Genomic DNA, 21,982 nt, shown 5'->3' on the forward strand with positions numbered 1-21,982 from the left:
AGATGAATGATTTCTTTATAAAGTTATCACGAATGTGCCAAAAAGGTTCAATACACCATCATTCCGTTATGATATAATTGACCGGAAATATCTAATGACAAACAAGAACCGAGGCACCAGGCCCCTGGTCAAACACCCGACAAGGTGTATCCGCAAAAAATCATAGATAAATGTCCTGATTGTACATGCTACTGAAAAAGACCCCTGATTTGCACATTTTTTGAAATATATGTATATTGTATTTTTTATATTACATTTTGACGAAATAGTGAGATAGATAGATAGATAGATACCCTAAACGACTTAAGCGCAAACGAACATCTCGGATTGAGAGAGAAAAAAAGAGAGAGAGAAAAAAAGAGATAGAGACAAACAAATAGATTGATAAATATATATAGAGATACATAGATAGAGAGATAGATAGACAGACTGATAGATATACAGGGTGAATTGCTACTCGTGCTACAAACTTCTCCAGTAGATTCTTCACCCTAAAATGAACAAAAAAGTTCATATTGTCCATGGTCCGATTCTCAACCATTTCAGAGTAATTTCGCTTTTTATCGATTTTGAAAGATATCACGTCCTGGCGTCGGAAAATCGTGATATCTTTTAATCTAAACATTTCTCTGAAAATCTAATAGCACCGTTGAAATTCCCGTTAATTTTTCAATAAGAAGATGACGGTGGCAAAATGTTTGGGCTAATTTTTTGTGTTTTATTTCAGCCAGAACTACAAAAAGAGTGGAAAATTGTGTAAATCGGAAAGTGTATAAAGTAATCCAGAGTTTCTAATTTTAGTCTCAGAAGGCAGCAAATTTGAGGAAAACTACCTGATTTAATAACGCTTCCAACGCACTCGTCATTTTCTTATTTAGTGGTTGTGAGACCAAGATGTTGATGACAAAAAGAGAAAAAATGGTGGTTCAAGGATTGCTAATGTTTGAGAGTGACTTGCTACTCGTGCTACAAACTTCACCAGTAGATTCTTGACCCTAAAATGAACAAAAAAGTTCATATTGACCATGGTCCGATTCTCAACCATTTCAGAGTAATTTCGCTTTTTATCGATTTTGAAAGATATCACGTCCTGGCGTCGGAAAATCGTGATATCTTTTAATCTAAACATTTCTCTTAAAATCTATAAGCACCGTTGAAATCCCCGTTAATTTTTCAATAAGAAGATGAAGGTGGCAAAACGTTTGGGTCTTTCTTCCTTGACCTTCTAGCTGTTTGTAAACTTCTTAAGCATTACATACTAAATGGGCATTAAATTAAATTAAAAAATTTCAATGGAATTATGATTTTGATTCTCTCTAAAAATTAACGGGGATTTCAACGGTGCTTATAGATTTTAAGAGAAATGTTTAGATTAAAAGATATCACGATTTTCCGACGCCAGGACGTGATATCTTTCAAAATCGATAAAAAGCGAAATTACTCTGAAATGGTTGAGAATCGGACCATGGTCAATATGAACTTTTTTGTTCATTTTAGGGTGAAGAATCTACTGGAGAAGTTTGTAGCACGAGTAGCAATTCACCCTGTATAGATAGTGAGAGAGAGAGCGATATAAGCAAATAGATAGATAAATATATATATATAGATACATAAATACATACAAGATAAATAGATAGATAGATAGATAGATAGATTAGAGAGAGATAGAGAGAGAAGAGAGAGAAGAGAAGAGAGAAAAAGAGAGAGAGAGAGAGAGAGAGAGAGAGAGAAAGAGAGAGAGAGAGAGAGAGAGAGAGAGAGAGAGATTTTGCATAATTAGAACGCTTTTGTAAAAACAAGTAATGCCAAAACTGTTGGTTGCCAAAGAGCTTGTGTTTAGTTTAAAACAAATCAAATTTCTTTTAGGAAGAACTCTTATTGTTCAATCAATTTTTGATCCCTTTTGTTATTTTGATATTTTATAGAAACCAAAATCATCACAGCAAGAATTAACAATGTAATTTCACCGATGAATGGACGTTAAAATCGTTTTATATTAATTATTAGTAAATTAGCTATAATTATTTGTAGAATATCGTGCCTGCTAGCTAAAATCATGTTAGCCTGTTGAAAATTTCATGCTTTTAACAGTTTAATATAATTCCACTCTTTATTCTGAAAATTTCTGTACACTGGTAATTTTGTTTCAAAGGCTCGGAAGGAGGTTCCAGGACTAATTTTAGTTAAGGCAAGCTTTCAACGTATATTACGCCATCATCGAGGCCTAAGTTAACAAATCGGTGTTAAACAAATGTAACAGATATTTCAGTAATAATTGATAATTTTTGGCGAGACCATTCTTGTCTGTCCAACTTGTTCCGGTTCATGGTCGTTTTCGGTGGGGCATTTTTTTTTCTTAGTCACAGATAACAGATGTTTATGGTACTAACAATTTCACACAAACCCATTTTTTTGACGAATTGACGACATGATTGAAACCACCAAACTGTAGGTTCATCTCCATGCAGACCTTCAACAAAGCATCCAACAATATATTTAAGAAAATGTTACGTAAATAATCATAATAGTAACAGGGGGCGTCGGTGGCCGCAACAGTTTAGGCGTTGACACGGCACTCATCACTAAGGTAAAAGGTCCCGGGTTCGAATCCAGCGAACCCGACATACTTACAAATGGGCTTTTTTTCAAAAACACCAGCACCCTGAGCGTTTATATGACCTCTGCTGTTGCGAACCCTCGTAAAAAAATAAGAAGAAGAAGAAGAAAATCAACTCTCATTTGAGTTACAGAGATTTAGCGTGTTGAAAACGAATTAATTATTCAATTGCTGTTCCTCAACCTAAACTATAAAATTATTAAGATGTAAATTGTTCGGTATAATCAAGATGAACGTAAAGTTCAAGGCGGTTTTACATTAGAACGGAGAATTGCGCTGTATAAAATTAGAAGCCATGGAACTCGTTCATTCTCCACCGACGCTGTAACATAACGAAGACGAGCCCATGTTACGAATATGCAAAAACCTCCGCTGACAATGAGTCAACGCTGACGCCATTTTGACATCTCATTTTCGACTCAGTCGATGCCCCGGGGCGTTGTTTATTTACGCAAACGGCCCTCGCCTCCTCAAAATAACCATTTTCTCGCTGGATAATTTGGCCAGTTAAATCTCCGCACTCTCATGACTCACGGGGTTACCGAGTTCAATCGACCTGCTGATATTCACCCAATCCGTGCCACTTTTGAAAAAACGTAAAACTTACAAACGATTCCAGGCACGCCATTTGTAAACCATGCACAAACATGAGCAGAAGCGATTATCGACTTGGGATTTCTTTACTCTTCGGATTAACTTCCTATAGACTTCTTACATCTAGATAAAAGCCCCGGCTAATTACTCATTGTCAGAACAGGCAAAGGAAGTATATTTAGTGCAATCATGTACTCAACAGAACGATTTAAGGGTATATTTATGTGTGATTTCGATCATTTTACTCTCTCCTCGCCGTTTTGATCTGTCAGACGCACTTCCTTTTTTTCACCTTTGGTGGTGTTTCATTGTTAGAAAAAGAGTATAGTAGACTCTTGTTATCCGCGGGAGATACAACCATTGTACATACCGAGCATCATCTTGGATATCGAGAACGGGGGATAATAGGAAACACTTCGAATTTCAGGCTTCGAAGCATCTTCTTTTATCTGCATACCAATCAGACACTTTTTCTATCGAGCGCCTATCAACATTTTCATGTATAAACTTATGTATACATATTTCAGGTTTTTTTTTCAATAAGTTCGGTAGCATACATAAAATTTATTCCAAGAAGGAAAGCAATAAGTACGATTAATTCATCAAAACAGGTATACACCTACGTTCGACATTGAAACACTTGAGAAAAAATGATGAAGCGTTAAATTATAAAAAGGAAAAATTTATGATAAAAACTAGGATAACGAGAGTACTAAGCTTAAGTAAAATGTAATTTGATCTGCCTATCCTCGCCGGTTTATAAATGATCTGTAACGACCCAATTACAATAATATAACCCACCTTAATGAAATGGCGACGGAGATTCATTTGTCGCCGAGAATCGAATAGATTACACGACATTTGAAAAATGGCAAAAAGGAGGGGAAATTCGAAAGGTGGGAAGTTAGTGTCTGAGTCGATGGAAGTCACGATAGCTCAAGTGGTAGAGAAGCGGCGTATCTAGCCGAAGGTCTTGAGTTCGAATCCCGCTAGTGACCCTGACTTTTTTTTCTCAACCAAAACCTTAATTAATTGAAATAAAGCAAAATAAAAGAAGTTCTGTACCATGATTCCAAATGATATCATGGATGATCAGGAACAAACAAGGGTTCATTTGAACAAACAACAATGAAATGTTTAAAAAAAGTGCTTACACTTTTTGAATTGGACACGAATTATTAAATACAGGTGATAATCGTTTGGATTTTGGAATACCAAGTTGCCTTAGTTTATTTTTCAATTGTGTCAAAAGATTCTACAGTCTTCCGGTTTGTCTGGTCCGATTCAGTTGATTGATCTCTCCAAAAACCAGCTTCGATCCCACCCTGCTGATGGTGCTAGGCAGTATCGGAAAATGAGCGGAAAGGTCAGCGAGGACCAAAGTGAAACTTTACGAAATAACGAATTTAGTGAAACTGGTTCCATAACTCACACCGATTTTACTCTCCAATGTTACGCAACGGCAAAGACACTTTCCCGGTGGACGAAGTTGATTTTTTTTTTAAATTTCAATCCAAGCCATAGTTAGCGTGGTACTCGAAAGCTTGAAATCTGAAGGGACCTGGGTGTGGCGCTTCCTATTGTTCTCTAAGTTTTGAACAATGAAATGAGAGAAGTAATTTCGAAGATGCTGCTACGGTCCCAGATTCTTTTCACTTGATTCATTCAACTAAGATAATTTTCTTTAAGATGCGTACAAATTATACAAAGGAGGACATGATGGTTGGCGAAACTGTAAAATTTGTCTTTACCATAAATGAAGATTTAAAGAAATACAACGACACATACATTTGTCTGTTTTTTTCTATTCATCAATGATTTAACATACTTATGCCATAATGATCGTTTTTATTCCTTAATGGTGGGTATCCTCTGCGAAACTATGAATATCAGCTCTTGGATCAATGGTGATTACCATATCCTTAGTCAGAGGCGCTCAGACATTACTTTTGTTTGTTGTCATTACCTCCTGTCCTGTCTGTTCAAAAACTCACTAGTGGTTAGATAAAAAAGTCAGTGTCACGAGCGGGATTCAAACCCACGATCTTCGGCTAGATACGCCGCCGCACTACCGCTTGAGCTATCGTGACTAACTTCCCTTTTTTATCTTAACTAAAAAACCTTAATTAATTGATAGATATTAATTGGTCAAGCGGACCACGAAAACTAGTGAATTTAATAAGTTGAAATGAAGTATACCTTCACGAAAGCTCTCCGCGGCCATTTCATTTGTCGCCGAGAATTAAATAGATTACACGACATTTGAAAAATGGCAAAAAGGAGGGAAAATTCGAAAGGTGGGGTTGAGATGGGAAGTTAGTGTCCGAGTGGATCGAGGTCACGATAGCTCAAGTGGCAGAGCTGCGGCGTATCTAGCCGAAGATCGTGGGTTCGAATCCCGTTCGTGACACTGACTTTTTTATCTCAACTAAAAACCTTAATTAGTTGTAAAAACTGTTTAAACAGATCAAATGCTTGAACTTTAAAACAATGTTTAAATGTACGAATGCTATAATTTATTAAGAATTCAACCGACACATGTTTCCTATTCCTATAGATTAACTAACATTATCTATTTTTCGTCTATTATACGGTAGTTTGTATCGTCAAACCGAATTTGAATTGACACCGATTGCACCACTAACAAGCAAGCGTTTCTCTTGCAATTCTGGTTCATTGTTGTTGTTATTCTTATCGAGGTCTAAAAGATGGGTGATGAGTTTCTATTTTGGTTCCATCATCCTAATATGCCTATCCTCCATGCCCTGTCTGGCCTATTTTCTTAACATCAATTTTACTTTATTTAATCTTGACGGGAGTACGAAACGTTTCTACCGCAACAATAATAAATGAAAGAGTTTTTCAATGTTCCCCGTGGAAAGGCGGCGGAAAAATGAGGTAGGTGCATTCCAGAAGAGTGTCGGGTGCGGTGCGGGGGTGCTGTCGTCGGGGGAAAAAAGACGGGATAAGGACCCCGGTGGAAAATGGATTCGTCCCTCCTCTCGGACCCTAACCAACTGACCCGTGACCGCAGGGTCGTCCGAAAATCCCCCGGGAATATCTGTCCTTACCAAATGGCAAGAAATACATCTTGTTTTGTATTGCCAAGAAACATATTGCTTTTTTATTAAACCTGCGATTTTCCGTCAAATATCGTGTCTGTAAGATTAGTTCGAATGCATACCTTCAATTGTTGCATTTTTAATCATAGCAATGTGTTCAAATACAAAATTTATAATTGCAAAATAGGATTGACCATTATTTCATGTCAACTCGTTGTATTGTTAATCCCTTAATACATAATTTGTTGTATTTATTATCCTTCATTCAATCCTAAACATTCTTTAGACGTACATAATTTAGAATGTATATCAGAAAACATGATAAAAAATCCGCAAGCAGTGCTTGAACTAATCGATCTATCGAATTTTCGGCAATTTTCCGCTATTCAATTGTGACTCAACAGTCCGGTTCTTTAGGTGAAAAAATAGAATTTCAAAGACAAAAAAGCAGGTTTAGAAAGCGTGTAGAACGAAAAGGGTACAATTATATCTGCCGACTTCCGTCGACACAGGTGAAAACAATGCGTTCCGGAGGGAATTACCACCCACTCAGCAAAACCGATATTATTTATTGTTTTCTGCTGCAAGAACGCAGGTAACCCTTTTTCAAAATTTGACAAATTACAAGCATTATAGGATGAATTGTGGTAAAATTACTATAAGTAAAAATGTTTTAATTTAACTGTGTGGGAATCAGATATTCGTATACGCTTAAACCAATTCTCACTCCTTCACACGAACACACTCTTCCTCTCTCTATCACCCACTCGCTCACTCTCTCTTTCTCACCCATTCGCTGATTGTTTCTCTCTTTATCTCCCACTTGCCCACCCTTTCTCTCTCACCCACTCTCTCTCGCTCTCTCTTTTTCACCCAATCGCTCTCTCTCTCTCTTAACCACTCACTCTCTTTCTCTTTGTCTCTCACCCACTCGCTCGCTCACGCTCTCTCTCTTTCTCACCCATTCGCTGATTGTTTCTCTCTTTATCTCCCACTTGCCCACCCTTTCTCTCTCACCCACTCTCTCTCGCTCTCTCTTTTTCACCCAATCGCTCTCTCTCTCTCTTAACCACTCACTCTCTTTCTCTTTGTCTCTCACCCACTCGCTCGCTCACGCTCTCTCTCTTTCTCACCCATTTGCCCTCCCTTTCTCTCTGACCCACACGCTCTTTCTCTGACTCACTCGCTCACTCTCTCTCTCTCTCACTCTCTCTCACTCACCCACTCGCTCTCTTTCTCTCTCACCCACTCGCTCACTCTCTCTTTCTTTTCTCTCTCACGCACTCGCCCACTCCCTCTTTCTTCGCTCTCTCTATCTCTCTCTTTCTTCTATCTCTCTCTTTCTTTTCTCTCTCACGCCCTCGCCCACTCCCTCTTTCTTCTCTCTCTCTTTCTCTTTCTTTTCTCTCTCACGCACTCGCCCACTCCCTCTTTCTTCTCTCTCTCTCTCTCTCACGCATTCGCCCACTCCCTCTTTCTTCTCTCTCTCTCTTTCTTTTCTCTCTCACGCACTCGCCCACTCCCTCTTTCTTCTCTCTCTCTCTCTCTTTCTTTCTTTCTTTTCTCTCTCACGCACTCGCCCACTCCCTCTTTCTTCTCTCTCTCTTTCTTCTCTCTCTCTCTTTATCTCTCTTTCTTCTCTCTCTCTTTCTCTCTCTCTCTCTCTCTCTCTCTCTTTCTTCTCTCTCTCTTTCTCTCTCTTTCTTCTCTCTCTCTCACGCTCGCCCACTCCCACTTTCTTCTCTCTCTCTTTCACCCACTTGCTCACTCTCTCTCTGTTTCTCTCTCTGTCACCCACTCGCTCATTCCCTCTCTCTCTCTCCCTCTCTCTCTTTCTCACTCACTTGCCCTCCCTTTCTCTCTCACCCACACGCTCTCTTTCTGACCCACTCTCTCCCTCTCTCTCACCCACTTGCTCACTCTCTCTCTTTTTTTCTCTCTCACCCACTCGCTCACTGTCCTCTCTCTCGCGTACTCGCCCACTCCCTCTTTCTTCTTTCTCTCTTTCCCATTCGCTCACTCTCTCTATCTCTCTCTCTCACCTACTCACTCACTCTCTCTCTCTCTCTCTCTCTCTCTCTCTCTCTCTCTCTCTCTCTCTCTCTCTCTCTCATCCACTCGCTCGCTGTCCTCTATCTCACCCACTCGCTCACTGTCCTCTTTCTCTCTCTCTCTCTGATGGGCATGTATGAATATGAGTACTATTCACACATTGCACATCGACCGTTTAATTGAGTTTAATTGATGTAGAAAATCAAACGGCTTTTACTCAAAATCTAAAGGATCTTCCTTACTTTCAGCTCATGTTTGAAACAGTAGAGTGCTCCTGTGTGAAAGTAATAGGAGAAAAAATAATTTATCTAGTTTTCCAGGACGTGCGTTGCGAAATAATTGCTGCGACCGGACGCTGCCCCGGCGGATGATTCCGTCCACTTTTTCTTTTGATAATTCCACTTTCAATTTCTTCGACCGGCCACTCGACAAGCATAGCTTTCTTTAAGCGTCCTCCACGTGATAATGTCAGGAAAAAGTTAGAATAGGCCGGTTGTCTTTATACGCGAGTAAAGCATAGGTAACGCGATTTACCTTTGAATCAAGGAGAAAGTGTATGTTGACTCACAAAAAGGCGAATAAATTGGTACTGCCTTAAATAAAAAGTCAATGGACCTATTGAGCACAACCAAAGGAAAAGTTCTAAGAAAGTAAGTTACAGTTATGTTTTCCTGATTCGCCTGCGCCCAATTATAGATGGCACTAACTCCATAATACAAACATCAATTTTTTATTCTCCTGGAAAAAGGCCAACGAAACTAAGCTTAAGTTTAAATTTCTTCTGGAACCTAACTCATCAGGGCTTTTGAAGCTGCAAAAATCTTCATAACTGTAAAACACAATCCGCATTAAAAGACGTTACAGCTTATTAAATTCAGCGACGGCTGAGTTCAAATCCAGGTCAATCTGCAGAAAATTAAAAACAAAATGAAACACACGGTTAAAGTAATGTTTAAAATTGAACTGTTTTGAGTTTGCAGATATTTCTAACTGACCCTGGTATCTAAATTCGGTTAATGATGATGTTAATCGTGATTTGAAAATTACAGCTTTCTTTAATATTGACGTAACGTAATTCCTGTCATGCAGGATGGCTTGAAATCCAAATATTGTTTTTTTTTTTTTAATAACTATCGGATTTGTTATAAATCGAAAAAAATCGTTATTTTTATTTTGAGTATCTGTGGGGTGAACCTCTACTTTGGTCGTTGCCAATCATTTTGGCATCTTCAGTGGGTTTGTGCGCCTGCTAATATCATTGACGCTGAGCTCCAAACAGGGCGAAATGTCACAACGAGTGAGACACCAAAAAGCTAGCCAGAGCAAAATGATCGGAAACTGGCAAACGAGATATGTCAGTAGGAAAAATTATATTCTTATTGCTCAGAGCTCTCAGCTTTACCCCATTTTGAATCCATTAATTTGTCTCATTACAGCCTTTCAAATTCCAAAAACACAAATCGACCAATAAAAATGTCCAAATGTTGAAAAGCGTTGACCAAATAGCGGTGATAAGCAGAACAAAAATGAATAAAGTTTTATTTTTATTATTTAACATTGATAAATTATTTAGTTAGATATTTTATTATTGCATTGTTTTCAACAAATAATTTCTACTTTTCTTCACCGCACTGCTTTACTTTAACGGATAATGCGATTTTATCAAATTAATACATTCAATTCAATCCGTTACATCCATTATGTTTTAGTGGCCTAATTGACCAAATTAATTCTTTAAATTAATTATTATTTTTATGTAAGCTCTCGGTTGAGATGAAAAAGTCAATCTGTTACATTAATCGGTGTAAATGTACGCAGGATTTCCAACCTCAGTCGACAGGAAACCATCCCATTCGAGAAGATTTATGCATTGATTTTTTTTACTTCAAACACACCGATAATAGGATAAGGATTGCGATTTAGGTTAAATAGACAAGTAGTAAATAAACATTTGAATCTGACTGTTGACCCATGTCATGGGAGGGGTTTTTATTATGCCCGGTGACCCGTATAGCTTTATGTGGAGTCGGGTATTCAGTGTGAACCTTGGACCGGTAAACTAAGCCCACGTAAGTGCAGATCCAGCACAGCACCAAGAGAAACCATGGGACAGAAGAAAACCACTCAGGTTGTACATTACAATTTTCGAAATAGGCCAGGCCACATTTGACAAGTCCGTGGAAAGATTTATTGAGTTTTTCCATTCTAGATTTATCAGATTGTTTTCAACCGGACTTCTAAATGAAAGAAAATTGCCATTGATCGTTTCAAGATTTGAAAGGAAAAGTGAAGATTTTTATTATGAAAACAATCTATAATTTAAAAAACCGGTCCTTGGACGGACGTTTCACTTTCCTTGGTATGTCAAGTTTAGTATATTTTTGCGTGAGAATTTTTGAATTTTTGTCGGCAATTGCCCCTTAGTTTTCTAAGTTCGCTTAATCTAGAAGTACTATCGGGTCGAGTACGATAATCAGCAGACAAATTAATGATAAAAGATCAAATAATTGATAAGTGAAGAAGACACAATACAAAAGAATTATTCGACAGCATAAAAAGTTGTACAAAACAAATTCTTAAAAATCCAATTATAAAAGTTTATTTATAACTTCTTTCAACTAATTAATCTTTTTATGTAAGGAATTGGTTGAAATGAAAAAGCTAGTGCCACGAGCGGGATTCGAACCCACGACCTTCGGCCCAATCCCGCTCGTGACATCAGCTTTTTCATTTTCATCAATTGAAAGAAGTTATTTGGTCAATCGGACCACGAAATATAATGTAATTAATTATAACATAAATGAGATTTGAATTCGATAAAAATGCTGAATAAACGGCCAAAGCATAAATTTATCTAACTCTTTTAGACGTTAACTACATTTCTAATTAGAAACGTCCGATATTTTAACAATTCATAATTTAATAGTCCAATTGTTTTTCATGTTTTTTTTTACTACATGTATATTTATCTACGACTGTATATATATTATAAACAACCAGTCGATTCGACTTAATTTTGACAATAATTGACATTGTGGTGAACTACCCATTGGCAGCTGCTCTGGATTAATAAGATATTATCTTATTATCTGGATTATTTATTTTCTAGATTAATATTCAAGATGTCTCCGATCTATATTCTTTTCAGTAGTCAAAGTGGTAATTGTGGAAAGGTTGAATTGATAAATTTACATTTTCCCCCCTCTTACTATTACCCCTAATAAGAAGATATTTATTGACATATGCTCCATATGACATATTACAAGTGTTTTATAATCATTATGATATATACATGTGTTTACTTCAAAAACAATTATTAACATTGCATGTAGATGGCTTGAATTAACATTATTACATCTTGAATATTTTAAATCAAATTAAAGTATTTCCGTAAATGAAAAATAATCTTATTCAAATGTATTTATTAATTCTCCTTGGTTCTCTTGGTTGTGCGACTGAGAAAACTCCTTCATATATTCAGTGTATTAAGAAAGGTCCTAAGTTTAAATTGTTAAAATTGGCTAATTATGCCTTAGTTCAGACTATAATTTGCTATGGTATTGTTTCATGGAGTGGAATGAATAAGTGTTATTTAAAATTAAATCCATTAATAATAACCCGAAATTCTCTTTTGAGAATTATCCTTTTTACACCTTTTAGATTCAACACCAATAAACTGTATTATGATTATTGGGAGGTCGTAGGTTTCAGAAAAACATTTTCTTTATCGTGCCAACGTTTCGATCTTTATTGAGATCATCTTCAGGGCTCCAAGTGTTTGTTTTCCGTGCAGATGTGTCATTCTTGTCTGTCGTGTTGAGAGTGCCCTAACTATATTACATGGATCAGGTTCTAAAATTTAAACAATTGTTTTTAAAATATTATTGTTTGTGAGTCTTTAAAATTTAACTTTTTGCTGAATCAAACAATGAGTATCAAACAAGACAAAAAGTAATTACTAATATTTTTATATCCAAACTAAACACTAATTTTTACTTCAATTAATGAAGGTTTTTAATTGAGATAAAAAAATCAGTGTCACAAGCGGGATTCGAACCAACGATCTTCGGCTAAATACGCCGCTGCTCTACCACTTGAGCTGTCGTGACCTCGATCCACACGGACACTAACTTCCCATCTCAACCCCACCTTTTGAATTTTCCCTCCTTTTTGCCATTTTTTAACTTTTTTATCTCAACTAAAAACCTTAATTAATTGAAATATATTAATTGGTCAAGCGGACCAAGAAACTAGTGAATTTACTAATTTTTATTTTAATTTTTCACTAAATGTTGTTCTTAGGTTTCTTTACAATCATAAAATTAATTTATGATCATTATGATTTCAAATTAACACTGTAAAATTTTTAAATTTATAATTTGAACTTCTTTGTAGTATATAGTATAACCATATTCTTGTATTCTTTAATTTTTATTTTATCTTTATTTCAATTTATTTCATTTTATTTTTGTTTTCTTTCTTCATTATTGTTATTTTTTTCTTTCATTTATTTGTCTTATACACCTTCTAAGCCCATTTGATTTAATTTTTAGCAATTTTGTTCACTGACATAACTCCTGCCACCTGATACACGCACTGATTTAGGTGACCGGCGAATAAGTGCAGATTCGTTAAATGATTTAATTTTTAGAAATTTTTTTATTTTATCCTTAAAATTTTTTTCTCCCCGCTTATTTTGCTTTCCCGTCCTCTTCTTCATTCCTCTTTTCTTCTCTCGTTTCTTTCCAAATCGATTCACATTTGGACTGTCCTTGTCATGCGTTTTCGGGATTTTAGCAAGTCAGTACAGGTCCGGCTGTCTGTGCTGATAAGCACGGAACCCTCTGCACAATTAACTATTCCTATTAAGTGACTCTTTTATCTGGTTGTAAGAGCAGTGCGAGGCAAGCTTGTAATAGCCGACATGGTGTGGAAAATTTTTCCCGAGCACGACAAATGTGAATAATATATTCTTCACTGTTTTTTCTTTCGATTTCTCTGTAAAATAATGGGTGAAGCAATTAAATGAAATCTATTCTGATATCCAAGTTTATTTCATCAATGCTGTACCCATGTATCATTTCGTATACTTGCAATATTTCTTTGATTTTCAGGCCTATGGGCATTTCTCCAGCCAACATACACCCATACACAGCGTCAAACGAAATTGCCCTGAATACAACTCTTAGAAGCAGTAGTTTTTGAGCAGTCTTAAATTAGCAAGGTTCTCCTTCTTCCATCCCTTGTAATTTACTCTGAATACGTCTGTAATAAGTTTTGATGAATAAAAAAAAAAACAGATAGCAAGTGAAAAACTCTTTAATATATGTTATTGTTTACATATGAAGGGGCAAAACATTATTTGCACACTCTTTGATTGAAAACATAGTAATCTTTGAATATTGGAATATTTGGCCGACCCGTAAACTTGGCACCCGTAGCATCATATAGGTTTGAGTAAGTTTGTTTATGTCGAAAGTTTTGATTTAGTGGTCATTTTTGATTACCAGTTCAGTAGGTAATAAAACATTTTAAATTGTTTGTTGAGTGTCTGTTCATGTAATCATGTGTTTGGATTCCACGTTAGTCTCCTATCAAATGTAAGTTCTAAATAGTTAACTTTGTCAGATTGAAGTTCAATAACAATACATGTTTATGCTAGGGCAAGTAAAGGTGAAATGTTGTGATGTTGTCGTTTTAAACGTCATTTTTTCTACTGTTGACTGTTGTTTTGTACATAAGAAAAGCTTGTGTAGAAGAGGGGTGACTTCTTAATGCGGTGATGTCATCCGCATATGTGGCTTTGTGGCATTTGAGGGCATGCCAGAAGTACAAATTGTGTACAACAGCGGAGCGAGTATTGACCCATGCGGCACACCTGTAGCATTTCCTTCATCTCAGAAGTTCCCGATTCCTGATTTAATGCGAAAAACCCCTCCTTAAGGAATGATTGTTGAATTAGATAATAGGCCTGGGGTAGAAATAGTTTTAATTCGTATAACAGTCCTTCATGCAACACTTTGACGAAAGCCTGAGAAACATAAAAAAAACACTCCAGTCGTGTACAGTTTCTGTTCATTAATATCTCAAAAATAAGTTTTGAAAAATAACTTTATTTTAAAATATTATTATATAAATTATAACATAAATAGTAATTGAATTAAATAATATAATAACAAATGGCAAAGGAAGCTGTTAACAACATTTACAATTACGTCCACATTAATAAAAATTAATAATTTAATATCCACTTTGTTTATTGGTCTGCAACGTATGAAAGTTTATTTCCTTCCTAAAGATGGCGTGAATCATTCGAGTAAATCGTAAACCAGCGAAAAAATATCCAGTAGTATGATCATTAAGAATGTCATCATCATTGTCATCAGTTCATAATAATAATTTAATAGTACAATGTTTGTTTTTTGTATTAATTATTGATAGTTGTTTGAATCTTAGAATTAATAGTAATTATTCGGAAATTGTGAGATGCGGTCTGGTGGGACGTAGGTTTCAGCAAAACATTTTCTTTATCGTGCCAACGTTTCGGTCTTTATTGAAGTCATCTTCAGGGCTCAAAGTATTTGTTTTCTGCGTCATTGTGCCATTCTTGCATGTCGATTGCACGACACGCAAGAATGGCAAAATTACGCAGAAAACAAACACTTTGAGCCCTGAAGATGATCTACAAGTATTTGTAAAATTTAAACAATGTTTATAAATCCCAGGCCCTGAAGGCCCCCCAAATTATAAACATTGTTTAAATTTTACAAATCCCAGGCCCTGAAGATGATCTCAGTAAAGACCGAAACGTTGGCTCGATAAAGAAAATGTGAAAATTCTGAAACCTAAGTCGCACCAGACCGCATCTCACGATTTCCGAATAATCACCGACTAACGGTCACTAATCATCACACAGTAATAGTAATAGTTGCCAGTTGCAACAATTAACAAATGAAATTATTACATGTGTAAAATCTTTATTAAAATGTTAATATACTTTATAAAAACAAAATTAAATAGTTTTTATTTATGTGTAACAGGATTACACTTTAAATAGATCAATCATGCATTAAATCACAACCGGGACTAAATTACAAGCTCTACAGCCATTTATTTGTGTATGTACCTCCTGACCGGGATGATAGCTAGTATTTAGGCCGGTTGAAATTGCAGGTAATAATTTACTTTTCGTATACGTAACGGTCGCGGGCGAACAATAAAATTGGCCGGCGTGTTTTTATTTACAGCCCTAATCTGTGTACAGTCGTGACTTAGACCGTCTTCGGACGCCTTTTACGCTTATTGATGCAATTACTTCCACCATTATGTACACATTAATTAGAGCCTATCAAAAAGCGATATTAATGATTAATATTATCCTGATCGGCGTTCCACACGGCTGTTGGTAAGGATCGAAAACGGCTGGCAAACACCATTTCCATGTCGACGTAACCCCCTTCCAAATAGATTAGCAACAATTTGAAAGTTTTCCAAATGTCATTGAACTTCGTAAAGGCCCTGACACACGGGGAATTTTGATTATTTAACTAAGATCTCTGTATTTAGCTCAACCCCTGTCAATTTTCCCAAATTAGCCAACAAGTTTATATTGCTGACACTGGTTTTTCGTAATCAATATTTTATGTCCCATTGATAAAAGCATTGTTGTCTGTTCTTCTCAGCAGAATGCACAGTTCTCGTGGGTACGGTGTTGCATTATTCAATTTCATACTTTAAACCACGTATTTCAAAATTGTGAATAGTTCTTTGTATTTTTATTAACCTTTTAAATTAATACACCGATAGGCAAAAACTTCCACCCACTTGTAATATAACTTGATTTGTTTATATTTGTATATATTAATAAAAGTTTCACGTTTTTAAAGTTTAATAATTGAGACTTTGTCTAAAAAAGTTTTAAAAAATTGTAAATTCCTAAGGAAAATGAAAAAAGACGGACAGATAAAATTTGTTTTAATTAGATTTTTAATAAACATTTCAATATCGCGTATTTCTTCCCCTTGCCTTAATTACATACATCTCGAAGACACCTCGGCACACTTTCTACCAGTCTGGAAATGTCCCTTTGTTGGAGGCTAGCCCATTCTTCATTAAGAGTTCTTTCAAGATCGTGGAGGGTATCTTTTGAGGTTATCCCATAAATGTAAGATTGGGTTCAAGTCTGGAGAAAGGGCTGGCCAGGCTAAGACCCTATTGTTACGCTGTTGAAGGTACGTTTGTACTTTGCGAGCGACATGTGAAGGGCATTTTAATGCATGATATTAGAATAGGATTGTCGCTGATGTTTGTCATCGAGGATAGGCTACGCATGATGTTCCAAAATTTCATCCACATAGCGAGTGGCCGTCAAAAACTCTCGACGAACTACAACCAACTCTGTGCGATTCTCCATTGAAATTCCCGCCCACACAATCACTGAGCTACTTTGTAAAGGTTGGCTCTGGAAAAATTCCAGGCTTCGTACCTTCCATTTCGCCTTTTCCACACTCTTTCACGCCCATCTGTAGATCGTAGAGCACATCTACATTCATCTGTAAAAAGTACAGCAAACCAATCGTCCAAGAGCAATGGCTGCGTTCTCGAGGAAATGCGAGCTGTCAACTCCGTGTGCTCTGGTCAATTCTGGTCCTCTTAAGGGGCGAAATCAGCCGTATTGTTTTAATCTTCTTCTAGCAGTGCGTCAGAAATTTGGAAATCTCGAACTTCCTGGAGCTGATGAATCGCTTGAACAACAGTAAGGTGTCGGTTTCGCAAAATTCTCGAAGTCAAAAAACTGTCATTCTGTGGTTCTGTAAGCTAGGGCTTCATTTAGTGGAATTTTTGCCTGCCAGTGTATTACATTTTCAAAGTCCGGATGAAGGGGGATTATTCTTCGAAACTTCGACGAAAGAACTGAATTGGTCACTGGCCTTTCTAATTAGTCACAGCTCTGATCGTTAATTAATATTCTTTTATATCAAATCAAAAGCAACATGAGCTGCCTATTACATTATTATTAGTATATAATATCGTACATTATACATTAAATGTAAGCAATAATTACGATATAAATCTACTTGCATGAAATTACAGTTATTAGAAAAGCAACAGTAATTACAAAAAGGTATGCATTACATATGCAAGCAAGTTTTGCTATGTTAAAGGTGAACGGAATTGATATTCCTATAAAAAAAGGAAATGTACTTAAATTATCAGTATATGGTTTATTAATATCAAATGTGGCCAGAAAAAATCATCGTAAACATAATTTATGTGATTAAAAGAAAAAAAAATGTCGAAAAAGTATTGCCTTCTTTGTGCCCTTAATGTTATTAATATATTTGTGAAAATGATTATTCGGAGATCGTGAGATGCAGTTTGATGTGACGTAGATTTTAGAAAAACATTTTCTTTATCGTGCCACGTTTCAAACTTTATTGAGATCATCTTCAGGGCTGATTTAAAAAATTCATTTTTTTTAATCTAAAATTTTCCATCATTGTATTTTTTCACATCCTACATGTATTTGTAAAATTTAAAAAATGTTTATAAATCCCAGGCCCTGAAGATGATCTCAATAAAGATCGAAACATGGCACGATAAAGAAAATGTTTTTCTAAAACCTACGTCATACCAGACTGTATCTCACGATCTCCGAATAATCATTGAAAATTAACTTACGGTCACTAAACACTATACATTTCTTGGAGGAAATTTTTTTTTAGTTCAGTATTTTGACCAAATTTTAACAAGATTGATAAACGAAATCAAGTTGAACTATTCGACAGGCTAACTTGCAACTCTCGACTCAACCGGGGGTTCAAACTAAAAAAAATCGGGAAAAAACATACTTTTCAGATGTTTTTTTTAGACTTTTGATATTTCCTTTGTTTTATAAAGTTTTAGTAAAGTTTACTAAACACGACATACAAGAATGACACATCTACACAGAAAATAAACACTCTGAGCTCTGAAGATGATCTCAATAAAGATCGAAACGTTGGCACGATAAAGAAACTGTTTTTCTAAAACCTACGTTACACCAGACCGCATCTCACGATCTCCGAATAATCATTGACTACTGGTCAATAAACACCACACCTATTTGTGAAAAGTTGCGTATAAAATCAATTGTTGGATTCTTCAATTCTTTCGCTCAAAACGTTACTTTGTTTTGTCGATTTTGGTTTTAAAATTTAACACTTATGTCATGATCCTCATATTACTTTCCTTCGGATCATAACGAATTACTGTTTTTGGAGAGAAAACGTCAAAACAGAGTAGGAAGATAAAAACGAGCTTTCACTTTCCAAAGGTCAGATAGGAATGAAACAAGCTCGAACTTCGACCCCGTATCGTCGATGCCCCGGGTCGAATAATTTGAGCACTTGGATCCTTTTTAATTGACTTGGACAGTAATCATTGCCGATCAGAAAATCCGAGCACGACGCTCGTTGAAGGGTCTCGTTCGGGGTCAATTAGCGGTCTATCATTGCGTTGTTGGCCGGAATTAACGGAAATTAACTGCTCAATTTCGACCAATGTCCAAAACAGCGATGTGAAAGTTTACAAGGGATGTTTCAAATTTGGTCAATAATTGATAACGTAATCTACTTACGTATCGGTTTTTACTGATTATTGATTTACATAAGCCCCAATCTGCACATGCTTGTATATAAATAAGAATTGAGCCTATCATGACTCACAGTCCACCGGCATTTCTATCTTTACAATAAATTACCGGCATGCGTTAAGAAACTCCCACTATGGGTGTTGGCAGTCATTACCAGACCTAGACAGTATAGTCCATCCGCTGGGGTTGTGCTCCAGGGGCTATCAACAGCTGTTTTTTTTTTCAGCCCCCACGCAAGCAGTCTCTAAATGCAAACCATTTAAAATCTCACTCATTCACAAATAAATTCTTTACTATTTTTGCATACTATTCATTCAGCTAGGTTGGCGGAGTACTTGATATTCTTCCATCACCCTTGCAACTATTAAATATAACTAGTTGAGGATAAGTAGCGGAATATGAAGACCATCGACCCTCTTACAGTACACATTTACACCAATAAATACATTCACTCTAAACACTTGCTAGAGACACAAAACTATCATTACTATACAGAAAAAACAACCCTGTATCCTCCAAGAATCCCCAGATACTCGCTGCTGTACTCAAGCGCAATTCTCATATTGCTAATGATTACTGATTACTGATTTATATAAGCTCACGCATCTACAGCGCTGATCCTATCACTTCTCCCAGTCCACAGGCAATTCGAGCTTTACAAGGCCTCGAGAATCACCTACCCCAGGGGTTGGCAATCTGGGGTCAGCCCTCCGTCTACCGTCCAGGCCACCACCAATAGTTGGGGCATTTCAGGCCCCAACTCAATCAGTCTCTAAATCCATTCACACTCTCACTCACGCTTAAATATTGGGTTGTCCGGAAAATAATGCAGGATTTTGGTATTAAACAAAAAAAAAGAAACTAGTTACTTTAAAGCAATGTTCTTTAATCAAAATAATTTCCCANCATTCATACAAATGAGTAATCCTGTAAACGTAAACAGAATATTTTATATAGATTTTTTTTAATGAAAACTTAAAATCCTGCATTATTTTCCGGACAACCCGATACATTCTTACTTATTTACAATTCACTCAATTTTTCCTCCATCTTTACACCCATTTTACAACTAAGCTAATTGAGGGTCGATTGGGTTCTCAATATTCCGTCATCGGCCTTTTCACACACATTCAATTTCAACATAAGCTAGGGACACAAAACTGTTAGTATTATATACAATCAAAAACCCTGTTTCCTCCAAAATCGGAACCGTGGATCCAGACTTTGGGTTTTTCAATACTGAACAACATTTGAGATAAATCCATTATATTTCGAGGTCCGATTGGCCAAATAACTTCTTTCAATTAATTAATCTTTATGTAAGGTGTTGGTTGAGATGAAAAAGTTAGTGTCACGAGCAGGATTCGAACCCACGACCTTCGGCTCTATACGCCGCTGCTCTACCACTTGAGCTATCGTGAATTCGATCCATTCGGACAACAACTTCTCACCTCAACCCCCGCTTTCGAATTTTCCGTCCTATTTGTCATTTTTCCAATGTCGTGTGATCCATTCGATTCTCGGTGACAAATGAAATGGCCACGGAGAGCTTTAGTGTAGTCATACTTCGTTTTACTTATTAAAACAATTAGATTTCGTGGTCCGATTGACCAAATAACTTCTTTCAATTAATTAATCTTTACGTAAGATAGTGGTTGAGATAAAAAATCCACCAATATAGGTATATCAACCACTAGCTTACATAAAGATTAATTAATTGAAAGAAGGTCAATCGGACCACCAAATCTAACTGATTTAATAAGTAAAACAAAGTATGGCTTCACTAAAGCGTAGCCATTTCATTTGTCACCGACAATCGAATAGATTACACGACATTTGAAAAATGGCAAAAAGGAGGGAAAATTCGAAAGGTGGGGAGTCACGATAGCTCAAGTGGTAGAGCAGCGGCGTATCTAGGCGAAGGTCGTGGGTTCGAATCCCGCTCGTGACACTGACTTTTTTATCTCGACCAATACCTTACATAAAGATTAATTATGTGAGATAAAATTCATTCATAAAATGTAGTCTAGCCACATGTTTTATCTGAAATGTTCGCCTCACTTTTTCCTTAGTGATTTAATTTTGGTCGAAATGTAAATCGCTTTTGCAGTGGGCGAGGTAAACGATTGGAATTTTAACGGCAGCTTTACGACTAATTTTAATACGATCGTTGCATAATGTCGAACTGGTCTATAAAAGATCCTTGAACCGCCCACCCAATATAAATATTTATCAGCCCCTGTACGTTTCTATTATCCGATGAAACGAAGCCCTTTAACCAACATTAATTTCAATTGACATAGCAAAATGGAAGTGTTAAAAATGGCCGCTGTGTATGATATGAAACAAATATGTTGACACATTGTAAAAACATGTCTGACCATCTTTTTTTTCGGACGGAATTAAATCTGTGTAGGACGTCGTTAGACCCGTGTAGATTATACATTTAATAATTGGAATTTGAATTACAAATTTTGGACTTATAGTTTTTTATAGTGGAGGGTGGCTCGGAAAACGCGAGAACTGTCCGTAACTGATCCAACAACACAAAAAAAGTTATTAGTGACTTTCAAATTCACAACAGCATTAGATTTGTTTCATTGAATCTTTTTTCATAATGAGAACAATCTTTGTTAATTGAATTGCTTAATTTTTTGTACTTAAATGTAAACTGAAAAATGGCAAAAAGGAGGGAAAATTCGAAAGGTTTGATATGGGAAGTTGGTGTCCGAGTGGATCGAAGTCACTATAGCTCAAGTAGTAGAGCAGAGGCGTATTTAGCCGAGGGTCGTGGGTTCGAATCCCGCTTGTGACACTGACTTTTTTATCTTAATTAATACCTTACTTAAAGATTAATTAATTAATTGAAAATATTGTTTAGGCATTTCCCTTTTTGTTCTGCGAGGTGATGAACCTGTATTTGGACGTTGCCGATGATTATAAACTTTCCATATGCATAATCGATTCTATTTTCATTTTCAAAATAATAAAAAGCGAACAGACAATATTATAAACTATTTTTAA

The 21,982-nt window shown here is 36.2% G+C and overlaps 1 protein-coding gene across 3 annotated transcripts in view; it reads left to right on the forward strand.

Annotated features, from left to right (window-relative positions):
- Nucleotides 1-10,305: 10,305 nt before the first annotated feature.
- Nucleotides 10,306-21,982, forward strand: part of LOC106668842 — a 115,356-nt gene continuing 103,679 nt past the window's right edge. Inside the window, exons 1-2 of one of the 3 annotated variants that reach the window (XM_024224921.1) lie at nucleotides 10,351-10,453; nucleotides 10,535-10,684. Coding sequence is in view for 2 of the 3 variants with exons in the window: in XM_014397982.2 (XP_014253468.1) it covers nucleotides 10,430-10,453 (24 nt within the window). In the remaining variant the exon portion in view is untranslated. Of the gene's footprint in view, nucleotides 10,454-10,534; nucleotides 10,685-21,982 lie in introns of all 3 variants that reach the window. The other 2 variants (XM_014397982.2, XM_014397981.2) reach the window with 2 other exon arrangements.

This window comes from Cimex lectularius, unplaced genomic scaffold (assembly GCF_000648675.2).
Source record: "Cimex lectularius strain Harlan isolate CLEC.00 unplaced genomic scaffold, Clec_2.1 scaffold125, whole genome shotgun sequence".
In the NCBI taxonomy this organism is placed as follows: domain Eukaryota; kingdom Metazoa; phylum Arthropoda; class Insecta; order Hemiptera; family Cimicidae; genus Cimex; species Cimex lectularius.